This window comes from Chelonia mydas, chromosome 2, assembly GCF_015237465.2.
Source record: "Chelonia mydas isolate rCheMyd1 chromosome 2, rCheMyd1.pri.v2, whole genome shotgun sequence".
Taxonomy (NCBI): Eukaryota; Metazoa; Chordata; order Testudines; family Cheloniidae; genus Chelonia; species Chelonia mydas.
In genome coordinates this window covers 63,732,758-63,748,246 of record NC_057850.1, presented here as the reverse complement: position 1 = coordinate 63,748,246, position 15,489 = coordinate 63,732,758, and the positions used below count along the sequence as shown (strand labels likewise).

The 15,489-nt window shown below is 39.7% G+C and overlaps 2 protein-coding genes across 3 annotated transcripts in view; both read left to right on the top strand.

Annotated features, from left to right (window-relative positions):
* RAB2A (RAB2A, member RAS oncogene family) overlaps window positions 1-15,489 on the top strand; it is an 82,624-nt gene that overhangs the window by 21,965 nt on the left and 45,170 nt on the right. For both annotated transcript variants that reach the window (XM_007059461.4, XM_043539586.1), the window contains exon 3: window positions 7,555-7,622. In XM_007059461.4, coding sequence (XP_007059523.1) covers window positions 7,555-7,622 — 68 coding nt within the window. The remainder of the gene's footprint in view (window positions 1-7,554; window positions 7,623-15,489) is intronic.
* Window positions 12-7,590, top strand: LOC122464464. Its single transcript, XM_043539585.1, has 2 exons — window positions 12-3,116; window positions 4,184-7,590. Exon 2 carries the CDS (start codon window positions 4,268-4,270, stop codon window positions 5,513-5,515), a length of 1,248 nt encoding a protein of 415 aa, XP_043395520.1. The 5' UTR covers window positions 12-3,116; window positions 4,184-4,267; the 3' UTR covers window positions 5,516-7,590.

Genomic DNA, 15,489 nt, shown 5'->3' with positions numbered 1-15,489 from the left:
TTCCTATTAAATATTCTATTGAAAGAGTATTTAAAAATAAGGATCTATTTTTAAAGGTGAAGGACAGCTAGATGCCTCAGCATGTTGGTTACGGGTTGTATATCCTTTCACTTAATTGCCATTTGTTTTATTGTGGCACAAATCATAAGTCTTTGCTGTCTGCTGCCTGTATCATAACTGATGTGAAATAAGATAATCCAGTTCCTAGTGAGTAAATATTCACATCACAGAAGTGCTCCACAATCATAATTTGCAACCTCCTTGGTTGCCTCTGTAGGAAGGCCATAGATTGAGTGGGCACAGAAACTGGTCAGGCTTGAAGCACATTAGTAGAATGCTGTGGAGAGCTTGCATTTGCTCAGTGGGTTAGACTTCAGTCTCCAGGGCTCTCTGCCATTTGCCATGAGCATAAAATTAAGATTAAAAATAAAGCAGACTTCAACAAATAGAAACCTTTGTTTACTAGATGAGAAATTGTATAGAGTTTCCTGATGGTGAAAGGTTGAATTGTGGATATGATTATCATCTGGAAGGGCAAGGTTTGAGGCCTGGTTGTGTAGCTGGACGGGCATGATGGGGGGGTTGCGTGTGTGTGTGAGGTGTGTCTGTTGGTGGGAGAGCTAGATGAAATGAGTGAGCTGGGAGGGAATGTATTAGCTATGACCTGACTTTTTTTTTTCTTTTTTTGTATGAAACAAATGTGCAATTTTTTACTTTCTGCTGTGAAGCAGATGGATACTTCTGATGCATGGTATGAGAAGTCGTTTTTCTCTTGTGGACAAGGCTGGTCTTCAGATGAGTTTTACTTAGGCTATGCTTGAACAGGCACCAGCCAACAATGAAATTGCAGAATTTTTTAACTACAATTCAGGTTATTTCAAAGTCCCTGTTAAGGTAGCCTCCCCAGTTATGCTCAGCCTTCCACAGGATGGACAACATGAGGCTGTACCCACTTTTGCTTCCCACCCTCTGGTATAGTTTCTCGTAGATTAATGAAGCTCCTCTCCTGTGGGAGTACTTAAAATTGACGTGTGCAAAACAAACAATCGTTTCTCTTTTAGCAGAAGAGTGCAAGATGGTCTGTCTCTTGACAGACCTCCCAGACATTGTACGCAGCTGTCTCTGAAGTACTTCAAACTGTCAGCCTTAGCAGCAGCTTTGTTCCCCCTAGTTTTGGAACCAGGTAGGCTGGTTGAATAAGGAACCGGGACTTGGTCTTTGGAGGCAGATTTCTTGTCATCTTTCTTTCAAGACCAGGGCTGTCAAGTATGTGAAATCTTGAATAAGATTCACACATTTGCCACCCTGTCACGTATTTCTGCAGCTAGCTGGATTCTCCTGTATCTGTCTGGGTGATGGTAAAGAGCTGCGGTTCCCATGATGACTACAGTGCCTGCTCTGCCTATCTCACCAGCAGCCAGCATTGGAGACCTGAGGGAAGGCAGTTGCTGGCAGGAGGGGGGCGGGGGTTGGGATCTGGAGTTGTTAAAAGGTCTGGGCCTATCCGAGGACAAAATGGGGGATAGGAACAGAACTTAGGAGCATGGTGGGGAAAGGAAAGAATGGGAAAAGTTTGCCCCAGGTACTCTACCCACCCACCACAATTTTCAGGCTGTGCCACCCACATGTACTTTCTCCCAGCATGCTTTTACTATGTTGTTAACCAATTATAGTTAATAAAATAGCAATATATTTATAAAAAAAAATTTCCCCTGTCATACTGTTTAAATATGAACATCAAGTAATATAGTAAATGAAACAGGGACTTCACGCTGCTTGGCTCTTTGGGGTAAGGTTGATCGCTAATTTGGCTCCTGAACCACTGAGGTCTGAATATCACTGCTATAGAAAGACACTTAGGCTGGGATTTTCAAATGTACCTCTGGGTATTACAGTTCCAACTTTCAGTGGGATTTGGTGTATAACTTCCTTAAGCTCCTTTGAAAATCCCACCCTTGCATGTCTGCAGACACTAGCCAAAATTTTCAAATTAAGTTCCTAAAACTAAACTATTAAATCCTTATTTTCCAGTAGTAGTGAGTACCTGCAGAACCCATTGACTTTGTTATGACAGGGAGAGTTCAGTAGTTTTAAAAGTAAAGTCACTTCTATTTAGGTGCCTAACCCTGAGTTGAGGAGCATAATTTCACACCCAAGTTTGAAAACTTTGCCCACAGTATTTACCAAAACTGTTGAAGCATCTGTTCTTAAGAAATAGTCCTGTGCTTATGTACTGAAGAAATGCCCCAGATCCCAACCTGTTGATGTGCCATGTCCACTCAACAGGTCTCTTTTACTTGTAAATAGCGCTGCTCGGATGGGCAGCATCAATCTTTTGCTGTTATGATGTGTTAGTATTATTGGTATAGTTTATAATGTTTGTTAAACTGGCCTGTTAGTGAAATATATCTCCTTGACTATGGTCACTTTCACTATACCTTACACTCACCAATAAACATTGCCAGCTTAATCCAACCTTGAGCAGAATTCATTTCTTTTTCAAACAAATCTCATTTTTACCACTGTCTCACCAAGGTTGTTTTTTTTTTTTTTTTTATTTTGGGTACTTAGCACCAGGGCTTTGGAGCGGAGCCTGGAGCTGGAGCGCAGAGCAGTGGAGCTGCAAGTTTTTGCCCGGAGCTGGAGCAGAGCCAGAGCACAGAAAATCTTGACTGCTCCAGTTTTTTTTTTCTCATTTTCAATCCAAAATGAATGATATTTAGCACAAAAGTCTTAAAGGTGCCAAAAAGTTTCAGATTGTATAACAATTGATATTAACATCTACTTTACCACTTTACGTAATGTGTCACAGTTGTTTTCGCTTCGGCCGAAATCAAGATTTAATGTACAGATACAAAATTACAAAGTTTTTTTGAGATATCTGATTCTTTAATATATCTATTAATAAACATAATTATCAGACATCGGGCAACACTGCAGACTGCTCCCACCCTTGTGCCAAGGTTAGGCGAGTACATACTCGCATAGATTGATTAGATAGTTAGATTAGTATGTGTTGATACTTCTTTTGTAAGGGTTGATCAGTGAGACGCCCTGAGTGCTGCGATTACAGAGAAGTGTGACGAAAGATGCAACATTTAAGATATCACAAACAGGTATATTGCAAAAAAAATGTTTTTGTTTATTGATATATTAAGATATTGCAAGAGATATTAACAACTTAAGTGCATTTCTCACATGGGCTCCCGTTACTGGTACATTTGTTCATTTGTACATGCTCCAGTATCACTCTGACAGACTTATTTTATATGTCATCTGTTCAACGGTCTTTTGGTAGCACTGTTTGTAATTTTAAATTTACTGGAAAAGTCACATGCAGCAGGCATATAAATATACAGTAAACATTTTTGCATAAATTAGGAGTGATTTTTGTGATATATCCAGAGTGAGTGGAAAATGTCTAGCACAACTTTGGGGGTGAATCCTTAGGTCATTTTAAGAAAAAACGTTTCTGTGAACACGTCCTAAAATTCTGCTTAAGGGAGCTACAGTCCCTTCAAGGAGGTGATGAAAAGTTAATTTCTGATTAATATCTCAAAAATGCTTTTAATATAACTTCATTACTTTATGTCTGTATCTTAGCATTAGTATGTGCTACCATATTACATTATCCAAAATTATTTAAACCATAGGCATCCCGAACTGGTGGTTGGTCATTTTTATTTCATATTTCAGGAAAGACTTGTTGTCAGCTGCCCCTGGCTACAAGCGGTAATATTTTGTTCCCCGTTAAAGTTTATTTTCAACCTTGTAACGTGTAGCCTCGTTACTTCCCAACAATTAATGTTGTAGAACAGCGATAGCACATACTAACGCTACAGCATATACCAAATTTCATTGATATATCTATATTAAAGCGTTTTTGAGATATTAAAAACTTGGAAAATATTTCTAATATTTTACCTCAAAATTTCATAAGAAAACCTAACTTGCAATTTATAAATAAAAATTTATATTATGTATATTAAAAATACTTATTACTTCATTAAAACTGCAAGAAACATGTTAAAATATACTTTAATAATAATTTTGTGTAAAAAGAAAATGCAATCATTTTTGACCAGGAAATCCAAAATAAATTAGAAGTACCTTAAGTGGTTAAGATATCACAAGCAGGTACATTATAAAAAAATATAATGCTTTTGTTCATTGCTTTTCAAAGATCATAACAAGAAACATTTGGATGCGGTAGCAGCACAAGAAGATTTGGCTATGGCTTCAACAAAAAAATCAAATCTGCCCCCCCATGATTGATAACCGATTTACGGAAAAGGATCTCAACGACATCTTTACTTTTGAATTTGAAAAGCCCAAATTTGGGTTTTTGGGAAAAGCAAAGAAGCAATCAGCAACATGCAAGGTGGAAAAGGAAGTGAATGGCGAGCTCAAACCATGTAGCTTCAAGACAAGTGAAGCAAGTGCCGTGAAAAGTTTCAATCTTTGGCGGCATGTAAAACTTAACTATCCTGAAAACTATGCGGCTCTGGTTACAAAAAGGGACCAGGAAGATGAGGCAAAACAGAAAGCTGGCACAGCTAAACGACGTTCATCTGGCTCTTTGAAAACTGGAGAAAAGACTTTTTGCAGAGCTTCATCTGAAAAGAAAATCAAAATTGAGCAAACAAAATTTGACTCATATTTGAAGTCCTTAAAGGTTACAGTCACTATGGATGCCAATACTTTCCGTGAAGGGCTGATGGAAATGGTTTGCTTGAGTTCAACACCGCTCACTACCTTCAGGCTAAAGAACAAAGGGTTCCAAAAAATTGCAGGCGAAATGGGTCGGCAGCTTGGCGTTTCGACGGGGCACAATGCGGTTCATCATTTACTTGTCAGCACAGCTGAGTCTGGTTGCGAAGAGCTCAAGAAAGCTTTGGAGCAAAAATTGTGCTACCTGAAAATGGATGTGGCAACCCATGGAAACAGAAATTTCCTTGCAATCAATGCTCAGTACTACGAAGAAGGAAAAGATAAAGCTGTGGTAAAAACCTTGGACATAATCAACACTGAAGAGCATCACAATTCTTCGTACATGAAAAGTCAAGTAAAAGCTATTTTAGAAAAGTTTGGGATCAGTGAAATGGAAGTGCTGAGCATCTGCATTGACAATGCAGCAAACAGGACGTGTGCCGTCAAAAATTTCAGCAAGGACAATGAAACCATTTCTACCTCTGAGAACAGAGATGTGGACAGAACTGAAGCTATTTTGCCTGATGAAGGAACTAAAGGAAGGGATGAAATCGAACTGAACATGGATGCTGCTGCGCAATGGGTTAATGACCCTAGCCTCATACTTCCAACATGGCTTCATGAGGACGACTCAAAAGTCCAACTGATGAGGTGTGGTATTCATGCTCTTCAGTTGGCAATCTGGGATGTACTGAACAAAGAACATAAGAAGAAATTTCTGGCAAAAATTCAACAAGTCGTTGTCAAACTACAAACCCCAAGTATTCGAAGTGTTCTGCTTGATCTACATGGGGTAACTCAATGATTGGATACTGTGATTCACCTGGGGTTCAACATTTGCGATGATTGATCGGTGTCTTGTTTTTCAATCTTACGGTGAACAAGTGGCTGCTGCTGGAACAAGAGAACTCAAGTTCACAAAAGCTGAATCGGACGAAGTGAAGAACCTGCGAGACCTCTTGGCAAAGCCAAACCAAACAACCATGAATTTTCAAGCTGTTGATGTAACCCCAGGAGTTTTAATGAAGGAATGGCGAAAACTGTCAAAATTCTTGCAAGAAAATGGACAAATTGCAGAAGGAATTATATCCTCCATGCAGAAACACGAAGAGAAGCTTTTTGACAATATTCATTTCCTTGTTGGAGTTTATGTTGACCCATGGTATCGGATTCTTCTTACCTCAAGGGAAATACTAAAGGCAAAGGAAGGGTTCCTTGATATTGCTCGACGACCCGAAAAACAAAATCTGTTGCTACATTTGAACTCAGTGAAAGAGGTTGAAGAAAATGAAATACAGCAAAAGGAGTCATCAACAGTCGAATTTGCAGTTTCAGAAAGTTCACATCCATCAGAAATAGCAGGCTTCTGTCTCTACTCTGAATTTGTTGGAGTGTCCATCCCTGAGACATCTTCAACCATCACAGGGAAATGGAGATAATTCAAGCACCAATTCTTCAGAAGATGACTCCTTCAAAAAGGAATTGGATAGACAAGAAAGACGCTGGCGAGTTTCTGCGATTCATAATTGTAATGAAGCATTATTCGAGAGAAACTTTAGGGAAGATTGAGAGGCGATGGAGTCTATTGGTAGGCTAAAAGTTAAGTCTGTTTTTGAGGCCATTCACAGCTACCCACACCGCATTCAGGCTGCTGTAGAATTGCTTCGAGAATGCCAACAACTCAAGCTAGTGTAAAGTGACTGTTTTCAGCTTTAAAGTTCATTTTAAATGATTTGCTGCAGGTTATGAAAGACAACTTGATTGCTGCAATAACTTTTTACAGAATGAATTATGAATGATTCTAGTTTGTACCATTGTGGATATTTAAATTGTTTTAAAAGTCTGAATAAAAATGTTTTTTTCAAAATTACAGTATGCACTTTTTTTATTTAGTTTAATTTGAGTCGGAGTGCGGAGCGGAGTCGGAGCAGTCACTATTGTTGCCAGAGCAGATCTGGAATGGAGCAATTCAAAAATGTGATTGCTCCAAATCCCTGCTTAGCACTTACAGTTGAGGAAGCTAATGGCAGCCTTGAGATACTTTGATTAGTGCTCAAAAATTCTACAATTTTACTTTGACTCATCAAGCTATTAAATTCTAATATAAGCACAAACTTCTCTAGTTAGAAATTGACCCTGTCCATCAAAAAAAAATGCTATTTACAGGTGAGAAACTGTGAAATTCTTTACAGATATTGATTATACAGTGGTAGCAATATTTACTTCATGCTTTTATTGCTGTACTAACTGCAAATGGTCAGAATTTTTACTTTCAGTCTGTTGTTTGAATTTCTTGCTTATGTAAAACATGTATGAATCTATATTTTGAGAAAATAATGAAAATCAACATTATAGCATTCCAATAACAATCTTATGTATAGAGAACAAAAATGAGTACGGTTGTATGTTTATCTTTAATTTCCTCTGTAAGCCTAAACAGACACATAGGTGTGGTTTTTTTGTTTGTTTTTTTCACCCTCTTGAACTAAGGAAACAAACACCTTTTTATTAAGTCTTTTGGAAGATTTAGAAAAAGCAATGTACATTTAAAGCAGTAAAGGCAATATAGGAAAGCAATTAGAGCAGTGGTTCTCAACCTATTGTGGGCTGTATATGCAGCTCTCTGTGTGGCCCTGAGAATGTCCGATGAGCTATAGCTGTGTGCTGATTGGGCCGTGTGTTGAGAACCACTGAACTAGAGTATAATATAAAGTAAAAGTGCACTGCAAGGTTGCCTCCTATGGTTACAAAGTTGAGTTAAGTCTACCTCACCTGTTTTAATTTCATGTTGGATAGATTTTTCCCACTTGGGTAGTAACACTGTAACTCTTAAAATCTCTTCAGGTGTAGAATTTGGTGCTCGAATGATAACAATTGATGGAAAACAGATAAAACTTCAGATATGGGATACGGTAAGCAAAATAAAAGAGTTCTTTGTATATACATTTAAATGCATTTATTTTCTGTAAAGATTAAATATTCACTGGTTCCTCTAAATTTATATATTCAAAGTACTTCTTAAAAATTGTGCCGTTTCTTCTGTTAAATGAATTTAGCACTGTAACTCTCAGGAACAAAGTCAAAACTCAGTGAGAAGATGGGAAGGTATAGAAATCTGTAATAAGTACTTGTGTTAGGTATAAAATATATCTCTAGCTGTACCTCTGAAGCATGTTGTGGTGGTGTGAACCTTTCGTGGACATGAAATATTTTTTTCCTGTGTATTTAAGGAGAGATGCTGCATTTTTAATATTCAATTTTATTTCATTATGAGGATAACCAATTTAATTACAGCTGAGTGTTTGTCTTTTAACTGTGGTTTCCTCCACTGTGATTCTGTCCAGGAGGTGCTCAACAATTTTTTTTTTTAAACTTAGACTTACTACTGATAATGGATTTTTCTGTCTCCTTCCTTTCCCACCTCTCATATTTGTGATGGCCAGACACGTGGCCCTTACTAAGTTCAAGTTTCCTCATTTGGTTAAACTTTGTTAAATGTGAATATTTCCAGCATTCATATGTTTATTTTTTTATTTTCTATTTGAAATTTGTGAAAATATAACTTCAGTTACTTTTTCCTGAATTTGTGTTGGTCAGGGGTTTATTTATGGTGACAGTGACTTAAAAACTGCACTCAGTTTAAGGTCCCATATTTTTCTAAGTCTCTGAGAAATAAGTGATTTGAGAATCTTTGTTGCATAAACTAGATAATGAGAAAAACATCTTTCTTTTAATAAATCCCCTCCTGTTCTTGGAGCTTGTGGCATCAAACCCAACGTTTTCCTGTATTTCCAAATAGAGACTCTCCAACTGAATATTGTTGTATGTATTTATTACCTTTTTTAAAAAACAGTGAATTTCTGCAAGAAAAAGCATAACCATCACAAATGTCTCCATTCATGGGACCCATAGTAGGATTTTTTTTCTTAATATACTTTGCAAATGCTCTGGGTTTGGATGGAAATGCCAGTGCTGGCTTTGACAGGTCAGTTAATTCAAGTTCTAGTTTCTTAAAATCAATTAGTAACACTTTAGTTTTTTAGTAGCATGAGATAAAGTTCACCAACAAAAAGACTAAGTTAACACACATATGAGTGTCTTCATTCTGTGAACCAGTTTTTGTGATCCTCCTGTAAAAACCTCCTTACAATTCTTCACCCTATTTTGTGGTATTTTCTTCCTCTTTTGTTGGTACTATGGACTACCAGAAAGTGTTCTGTAGACCACAGTATGAGAACTCCTATTCTATTGCCTTGGACTTACTTCTGAACTTGGGTAGCTACTGGTTTATATCTAAATACTCTGGCTCAAGTTATGGCTGTGGAAGGCTCTGAATTTAGTTAGTGTAATTCTGCTTTATAACTTATACAGTCGGTATAAAGAAGCTACACTGAGAGTTTAGAGTGGGGCAGGCATAGGCCAGAGGACAGGTATAGTTGTGAATCCACTGGCTATTCGGGCCCTACCAAATTCATGGGCATGAAAAATGCTTCATGGACTGTGAAATCTGGTCTCCTCCCATGAAATCTGGTTGTCTGTGTACTTTTACCCTATACTATATAGATTTCAAGGGGGAGACCAGTGTTGATCAAATTGGGGGTCCTGACCTAAAAGGATGTTGCGGGGGGGGGGGTCACAGGATCATTTTAGGGGGGTTGCAGTATTGCCACCCTTACTTCTGTGCTGACTTCAGAGCTGGGCAGTTGGAGAGTTGCGGTTGCTGACTGAGGGCCCAGCTCTGCAGGCAGCAGCGCAGAAGTAAGGGTGGCACTACCATACCATGCCATCCTTCCTTCTGCACTGCTGCTGTTGGTGGCTCTGCCTTCAGAGCTGGGCTTCTGGCCAGCAGCTGCTGCTCTGCAGCTGCCCAGCTCTGAAGGTAGCACCAGCAACAGTGCACAAATAAGGGTAGCAGTACCACCTCCCCCATTCCCCGCTTGCGCGCACGCACACACACACACACACACACGTGCACGCACAGACACACACACAATAACCTTGCGACCCCCCCACCCTCCCACAACTCCTTTTTGGGTCAGGATCCCTACAATTACAACACCATGAAATTTCAGATTTAAATAGCTGAAATCATGAAATTCACAATTTTTTAAATCCTACGACTGTGAAATTGACCAAAATAGACTGTGAATTTGGTAGGGCCCTAACTGTAAGTTTATTTTGTCTTTAAACTGAGTTCAAAAGAGGAGTAGTCTGTACCTTCAAATAGTTTTTTCCAACACACAGCCTGTGTGCAAGGACCAGCGTCTGAACCACAATGAGGGTTTACAGCTAAGTTGTAATCCACATTTCACCTATAAGTACCTCCATCCCAGCTATCTTGTGAGAGATCCTCTAACTTTGCATTCACATATGTTTTGGTTATACAGTGGATGCCATCCTGATGAAGACAACTTTTGGTTATTAGCAACGTTTTCCCAAGAACCAATTCTGTCCCATTGACTTGAACATTAATAGAGTTTGGATATTAGCAACTGTCGTGCTGCTTATTGACAACTTCTTTGGAAGAGGGGTTCCACTAGTAATTAATTAATTGGCTCTGAGTCTGCAGCCTGGAGATGGCAAGAAGAGGAACTGTGCAGCCTTGTGGCCCCCCCTCAGTGTCCTCGTTCCCCATGGAAAGTCCCAGCTGCAGGCAGGTTTACAGGGCTGCAGCCAGCAAAGAAAGCACTGGGACATGCCAAGCCTGGTCCCTCAGTGCCAGGGCAGGGTGCATTCCAGAGAGTCGCATAGACTTCAAGGTCAGAAGGGACCATTATGATCTTCTAGTCTGACCTCCTGCACAACGCAGGCCACCGATTCTCACCCACCCACTCCTGTAACAAACCCCTGACCTATGTCTAAGCTATTGAAGTCCTCAACTCGTGGTTTAAAGACTTCAAGGTGCAGAGAATCCTCCAGCAAGTGACCCGTGCCTCACGCTGCAGAGGAAGGTGAAAAACCCCCAGGGCCTCTGCCAATCTGCCCTGGAGGAAAATTCCTTCCCGACCCCAAATATGGTGATCAGCTAAACCCTGAGCATGTGGGCAAAACTCACCGTCCAGACACCCAGGAAATAATTCTCTGTAGTAACTCAGATCCCACCCTGTCTAGTGTTCCATCACAGGCCACTGGGCATATTTACTGCTAATAGTCAAAGATCAGTTAATTGCAAAAATAAGGCTATCTCATCATACCATCCCCTCCATAAACTTATCAAGCTTAGTCTTGAAGCTAGATATGTCTTTTGTCTCCCATGCGTCCCTTGGAAGGCTATTCCAGAACTTCACTCCTCTGATGGTTAGAAACCTTCGTCTAATTTCAAGTCTAAACTTCCTGATGGCCAGATTATATCCATTTGTTCTTGTGTCCACATTGGTACTGAGCTTAAATAATTCCTCTCCTCCCTGATGTATTTATAGACAGCAGTCATATCTGTCCTCAGCCTTCTTTTGGTTAAGCTAAACAAGCCAAGCTCTTTGAGTCTCCTTTCATAAGACAGGTTTTCCATTCCTCGGATCATCCTAGTAGCCCTTCTCTATACCTGTTCCAGTTTGAATTCATGCTTCTTAAAGATGGGAGACCAGAACTGCACACACTATTCCAGATGAGGTCTCACCAGTGCCTTGTATAACGGTACTAACACCTCCTTATCTCTACTAGAAATACGTCGCCTGATGCATCCCAAGACCGCATTAGCTTTTTTCACATCCATATCACGTTGGCGGCTCCTAGTCATCCTGTGTTTAACCAATACTCAGAGGTCCTTCTCCTCCTCTGTTACTTCCAAGTGATGCGTCCCCAGTTTGTAACAGAAATTCTTATTATTAATCCCTAAATGCATGACCTTGCACTTTTCACTATTAAATTTCATCCAATTACTATTACTCCAGTTTACAAGGTCATCCAGATCTTCCTGTAGGATATCCCAGTCGCTCTCTGTATTGGCATTATCTCCCAGCATCATGTCATCTGCAAACTTTATTAGAACATTCCCATTTTTTGTGCCAAGGTCAGTAATAAATTAAATAATATTGGTCCCAAAACCGATCCCTGAGGAACTCCACTAGTAACCTCCTTCCAGCCTGACAGTTCACCTTTCAGTATGACACGTAGTCTCCCCTTTAACCAGTTCCTTATCAACCTTTCAATTTTCATATTGATCCCCACCTTTTCCAATTTAGCTAAATAATTCCCCATGTGGAACCATATCAGATGTCTTACTGAAATCGAGGTAAATTAGATCCACTGCGTTTCCTTTGTGCCAAACCAACCTGATCTCCTCCTTTGAGAAGGTAACATATTTTTTGACAGTCTACCTTTTGTAAAGCCATGTTGTATTTTGTCCCAATTACCATTGACCTCAAAGTCCTTAACTACTTTCTCCTTCAAAATTTTTTCCAAGACCTTGAATACTACAGATATCAAACTAACAGGCCTGTAGTTACCCGGATCGCTTTTTTTTTTCTTTCTTAAAAATAGGAACTTTGTTAGCAATTCTCCAGTTATACGGTACAACCCCTGAGTTTACAGATTCGTTAAAAACTCTTGCTAATAGCTTGCAATTTTATGTGCCAGTTCCTTTAATAGTCTTGGATGAAGATTATTGGGCCCCCCGATTTAGTCCCATTAAGCTGTTCGAGTTTGGCTTCTACCTCGGATGTGGTAATATCTACCTCCATATCCTCATTCCCATTTGTCATCCTACCATTATCCCTAAGCTCCTCATTAGCCTCATTAAAGACTGAGGCAAAGTATTTGTTTAGATATTGGGCCATGCCTAAATTATCCTTAACCTCCACCCCATCCTCAGTGTTTAGCGGTCCCACTTTTTCTTTCTTTGTTTTCTTCTTATTTATATGGCTATGGAACTTTTTTACTATTGGTTTTAATTCTCTTTGCAAGGTCCAACTCTACATGGCTTTTGGCCTTTCTCACTTTATCCCTACATGTTCTGACCTCCATAAGGTAGCTTTCCTTGCTGATCCCTCCCATCTTCCACTCCTTGTAGGCTTTCTGCTTTTTCTTAGTCACCTCTCTGAGATGCTTGCTCATCCAGCTTGGTCTACAATTCCTTCCCCTTTCTTGGGATGTAGGCTTCTGATAGTTTCTGCAACCTTGACTTGAAGTAATTCCAGATCTCCTCTGCCTTTAGATCCACAAGTTCTTCAGTCCAATCCACTTCCCTAACTAATTTCCTTAATTTTTTAAAGTTACCCCTTTTGAAATCAAAAACCCTAGTCACAGATCTATTTTTGCTTATCCTTCCATTTAGTTTGAACTGAATTAGCTCATGATCGCTTGAACAAGGTTGTCCCCTACAACCACTTCTTCTATTTCCCTTAATAGAAGAATTATTTCCCTACTCACCAAAACCAAATCTAAAATGGCATCCCCTCTTGTTGGTTCAGCAACTACTTGGTAAAGGAATCCAGCAACTATCGCATCCAGGAAAATCTGAGCCATATTATTATTACGAGCACTTGTCCTCCAGTCTATATCTGGGAAGTTAGTCTCCCATGATCACACAATTCCCATTAGTGTTTACTTCATTAAAAACATTGGAGGTCTCTATCCGTATCCAAATCGGATCCCAGCGGTCTATAGCACACCCCAAGCGCTGTCCCAGGGGAGTCTGTGGTAGCTTTCTTCCCCAGTGTGATTTTTGCGCTCACAGGGGAGTCTGTGATTTTCTTCCCCAATGTGATTAAGACAGACTCTGTCTTATCCATTCCATCGCTTCTTATTTCTTTACAGTCTACCTCATCATTGATATACAATGCTGCTCCACCACCTTTGCCTTTAGTTCTCTCTTTCCTAAACAGCACATACCCTTCAATACCTGTACTCCAGAGAGAGAGACAATGGAAAGCCCTGGGAGCCCTTGTCGGCAGCCTCCCCTTCCAGTCTGTAATGCTGGATCTCCGTCAGGGGCTCTCCTGGCATCTGTGCTGTTGCCCTGCCTCCAGGCTTTCATTGAATGGCAACTTTTTGCTGGCAACCGAGAGGTTGCTAATAACTGGCATCCACTGTAGTTGTAATATAGGTTCAGTCTCTGAGAGAGCAGATGTTCCTGTTTCAGAAACTGGCTGAACACCTCCACAATGAAAGAAGATTCTTTCCAGTTCCTTCAGTGGTGTTGTATCTTCTTGTGTTCATCAGGAATTTCTCCAACGTTCCCTTGTATGTGGCAGCAACAGAATTAAACCAGGTCCTTGCTTAAGATGTGGCTTTAGGTGGAAGAAGAGGGGAAAATGTTTCCTGTTGCCCTTATCAGGACTTCATGACCTTTTAAGGAAGCTAAAATTGCTTCTGCAGATAAGTGTAGGCTTTATTTAAAACCTGAAGACCTCAACAGTGTTCATGTTTTCACACAGTGATCTCAGCAGTAAACAGGAAAAGCTTTTGGTTTCTGTGACTTAAAGGAGATCTCTTTAATATGTTCAAAAGGATGGATTTTAATTTCACAACCTCAACATAATAAGCACAAGTGTATCTAATTTCGGATGGGAAGAATGGGCACTGGATTTTGCACTTGGATATCTTTATCACTCTAGAAATCCAAACTGTTTTTTTGAGATAAGGATCTCAGATTTATTTATTTTTTTCCTCCTGCTAAGAATAGCTCATCTTAATTAGCCTCTTACAGTTTGTATGGAAACTTCCACCTTCTGTCTGTGTGTGTGTGTGTATCTTACTATACGTTCCATTCTATTTATCCGATGAAGTGGGCTGTAGCCCACGAAAGCTTATGCTATAATAAATTTGTTAGTCTCTAAGCCCTGGTCTACACTGGGGGGGGATCGATCTAAGTTACGCGACTTCAGCTATCTGAATAATGTAGCTGAAGTCAACGTACTTAGACCTACGCATCGCGGTGTCTTCGACTACGGTAAGTCGACTGCTGCCACTCCCCCGTTGACTCTGCCTGCTCCTCTCACAGTGGTGGAGTACAGGAGTCGACGGGAGAATGCTCAGGGATCAATTTATCATGTCTACACTAGACAAGATAAATCGCCGCCCCTTCCTCCCCCCCCCCCCGGATCGATCACATACATACCCTAAAATGCCACAAATACTCCTGTTCTTTTTGCGGATACAGACTAACACGGCTGCTACTCTGAAACCTGAGAATGCTGAGGATTATTCTGAAATCAAAGTTATCTTTTTAAGACGCTTTTTAGTACCTAGAAAGTAACATATATCTGTGGACAATTCAGCAGCTATTTGTTTTACAAATCTTTAGGAAGAAGCTCAATCTTATGATAAATGTGTATCTTGAATAACTTTGCAGGTAAGTTACATTGCTTTTACACAGGTTTTCTGAGAATGCCCTGAATTAGTTGGAAGTGAACCAAATTTTTCTGGAATAAATAATTGCAAGGTGGATCAGTCGTTTACTCCTGGTGGAATTCTGTGCCAAAAAATTAAAAATTCTGTGCACAATATTTTAAAATTTTGCATATTTTATTTGTCAAAATAACATAATATAATCATGCCAGTTTCAATTATTTTGGTAATTTATTTCAGAATACCTGTCAGCAAGTATATCTGTAACAATACAGACCAAAAAAAAAAAGATTCAGGAAATGTTTTTTGACAAATAGATTTCTTACTAGGCAAATTAATACAGAACTTTGAGTAATTCATTTAAACTACAATATCGAAAGGTATTTCCCACACCCCTCAGAAGCAGTGCAAAGGCTTGGGGTAGTCCGGGGTAATGGAGAACCTGAGGGAGAGGGAGTGAACCTAGAGGATTGTTGGGTGTGGGTGGGAAGT

Bases quoted from the DNA above. Each gene is read 5' to 3' on its own strand.
- LOC122464464 (XM_043539585.1), top strand. From the start codon at position 4,268: ATGATTGATAACCGATTTACGGAAAAGGATCTCAACGACATCTTTACT.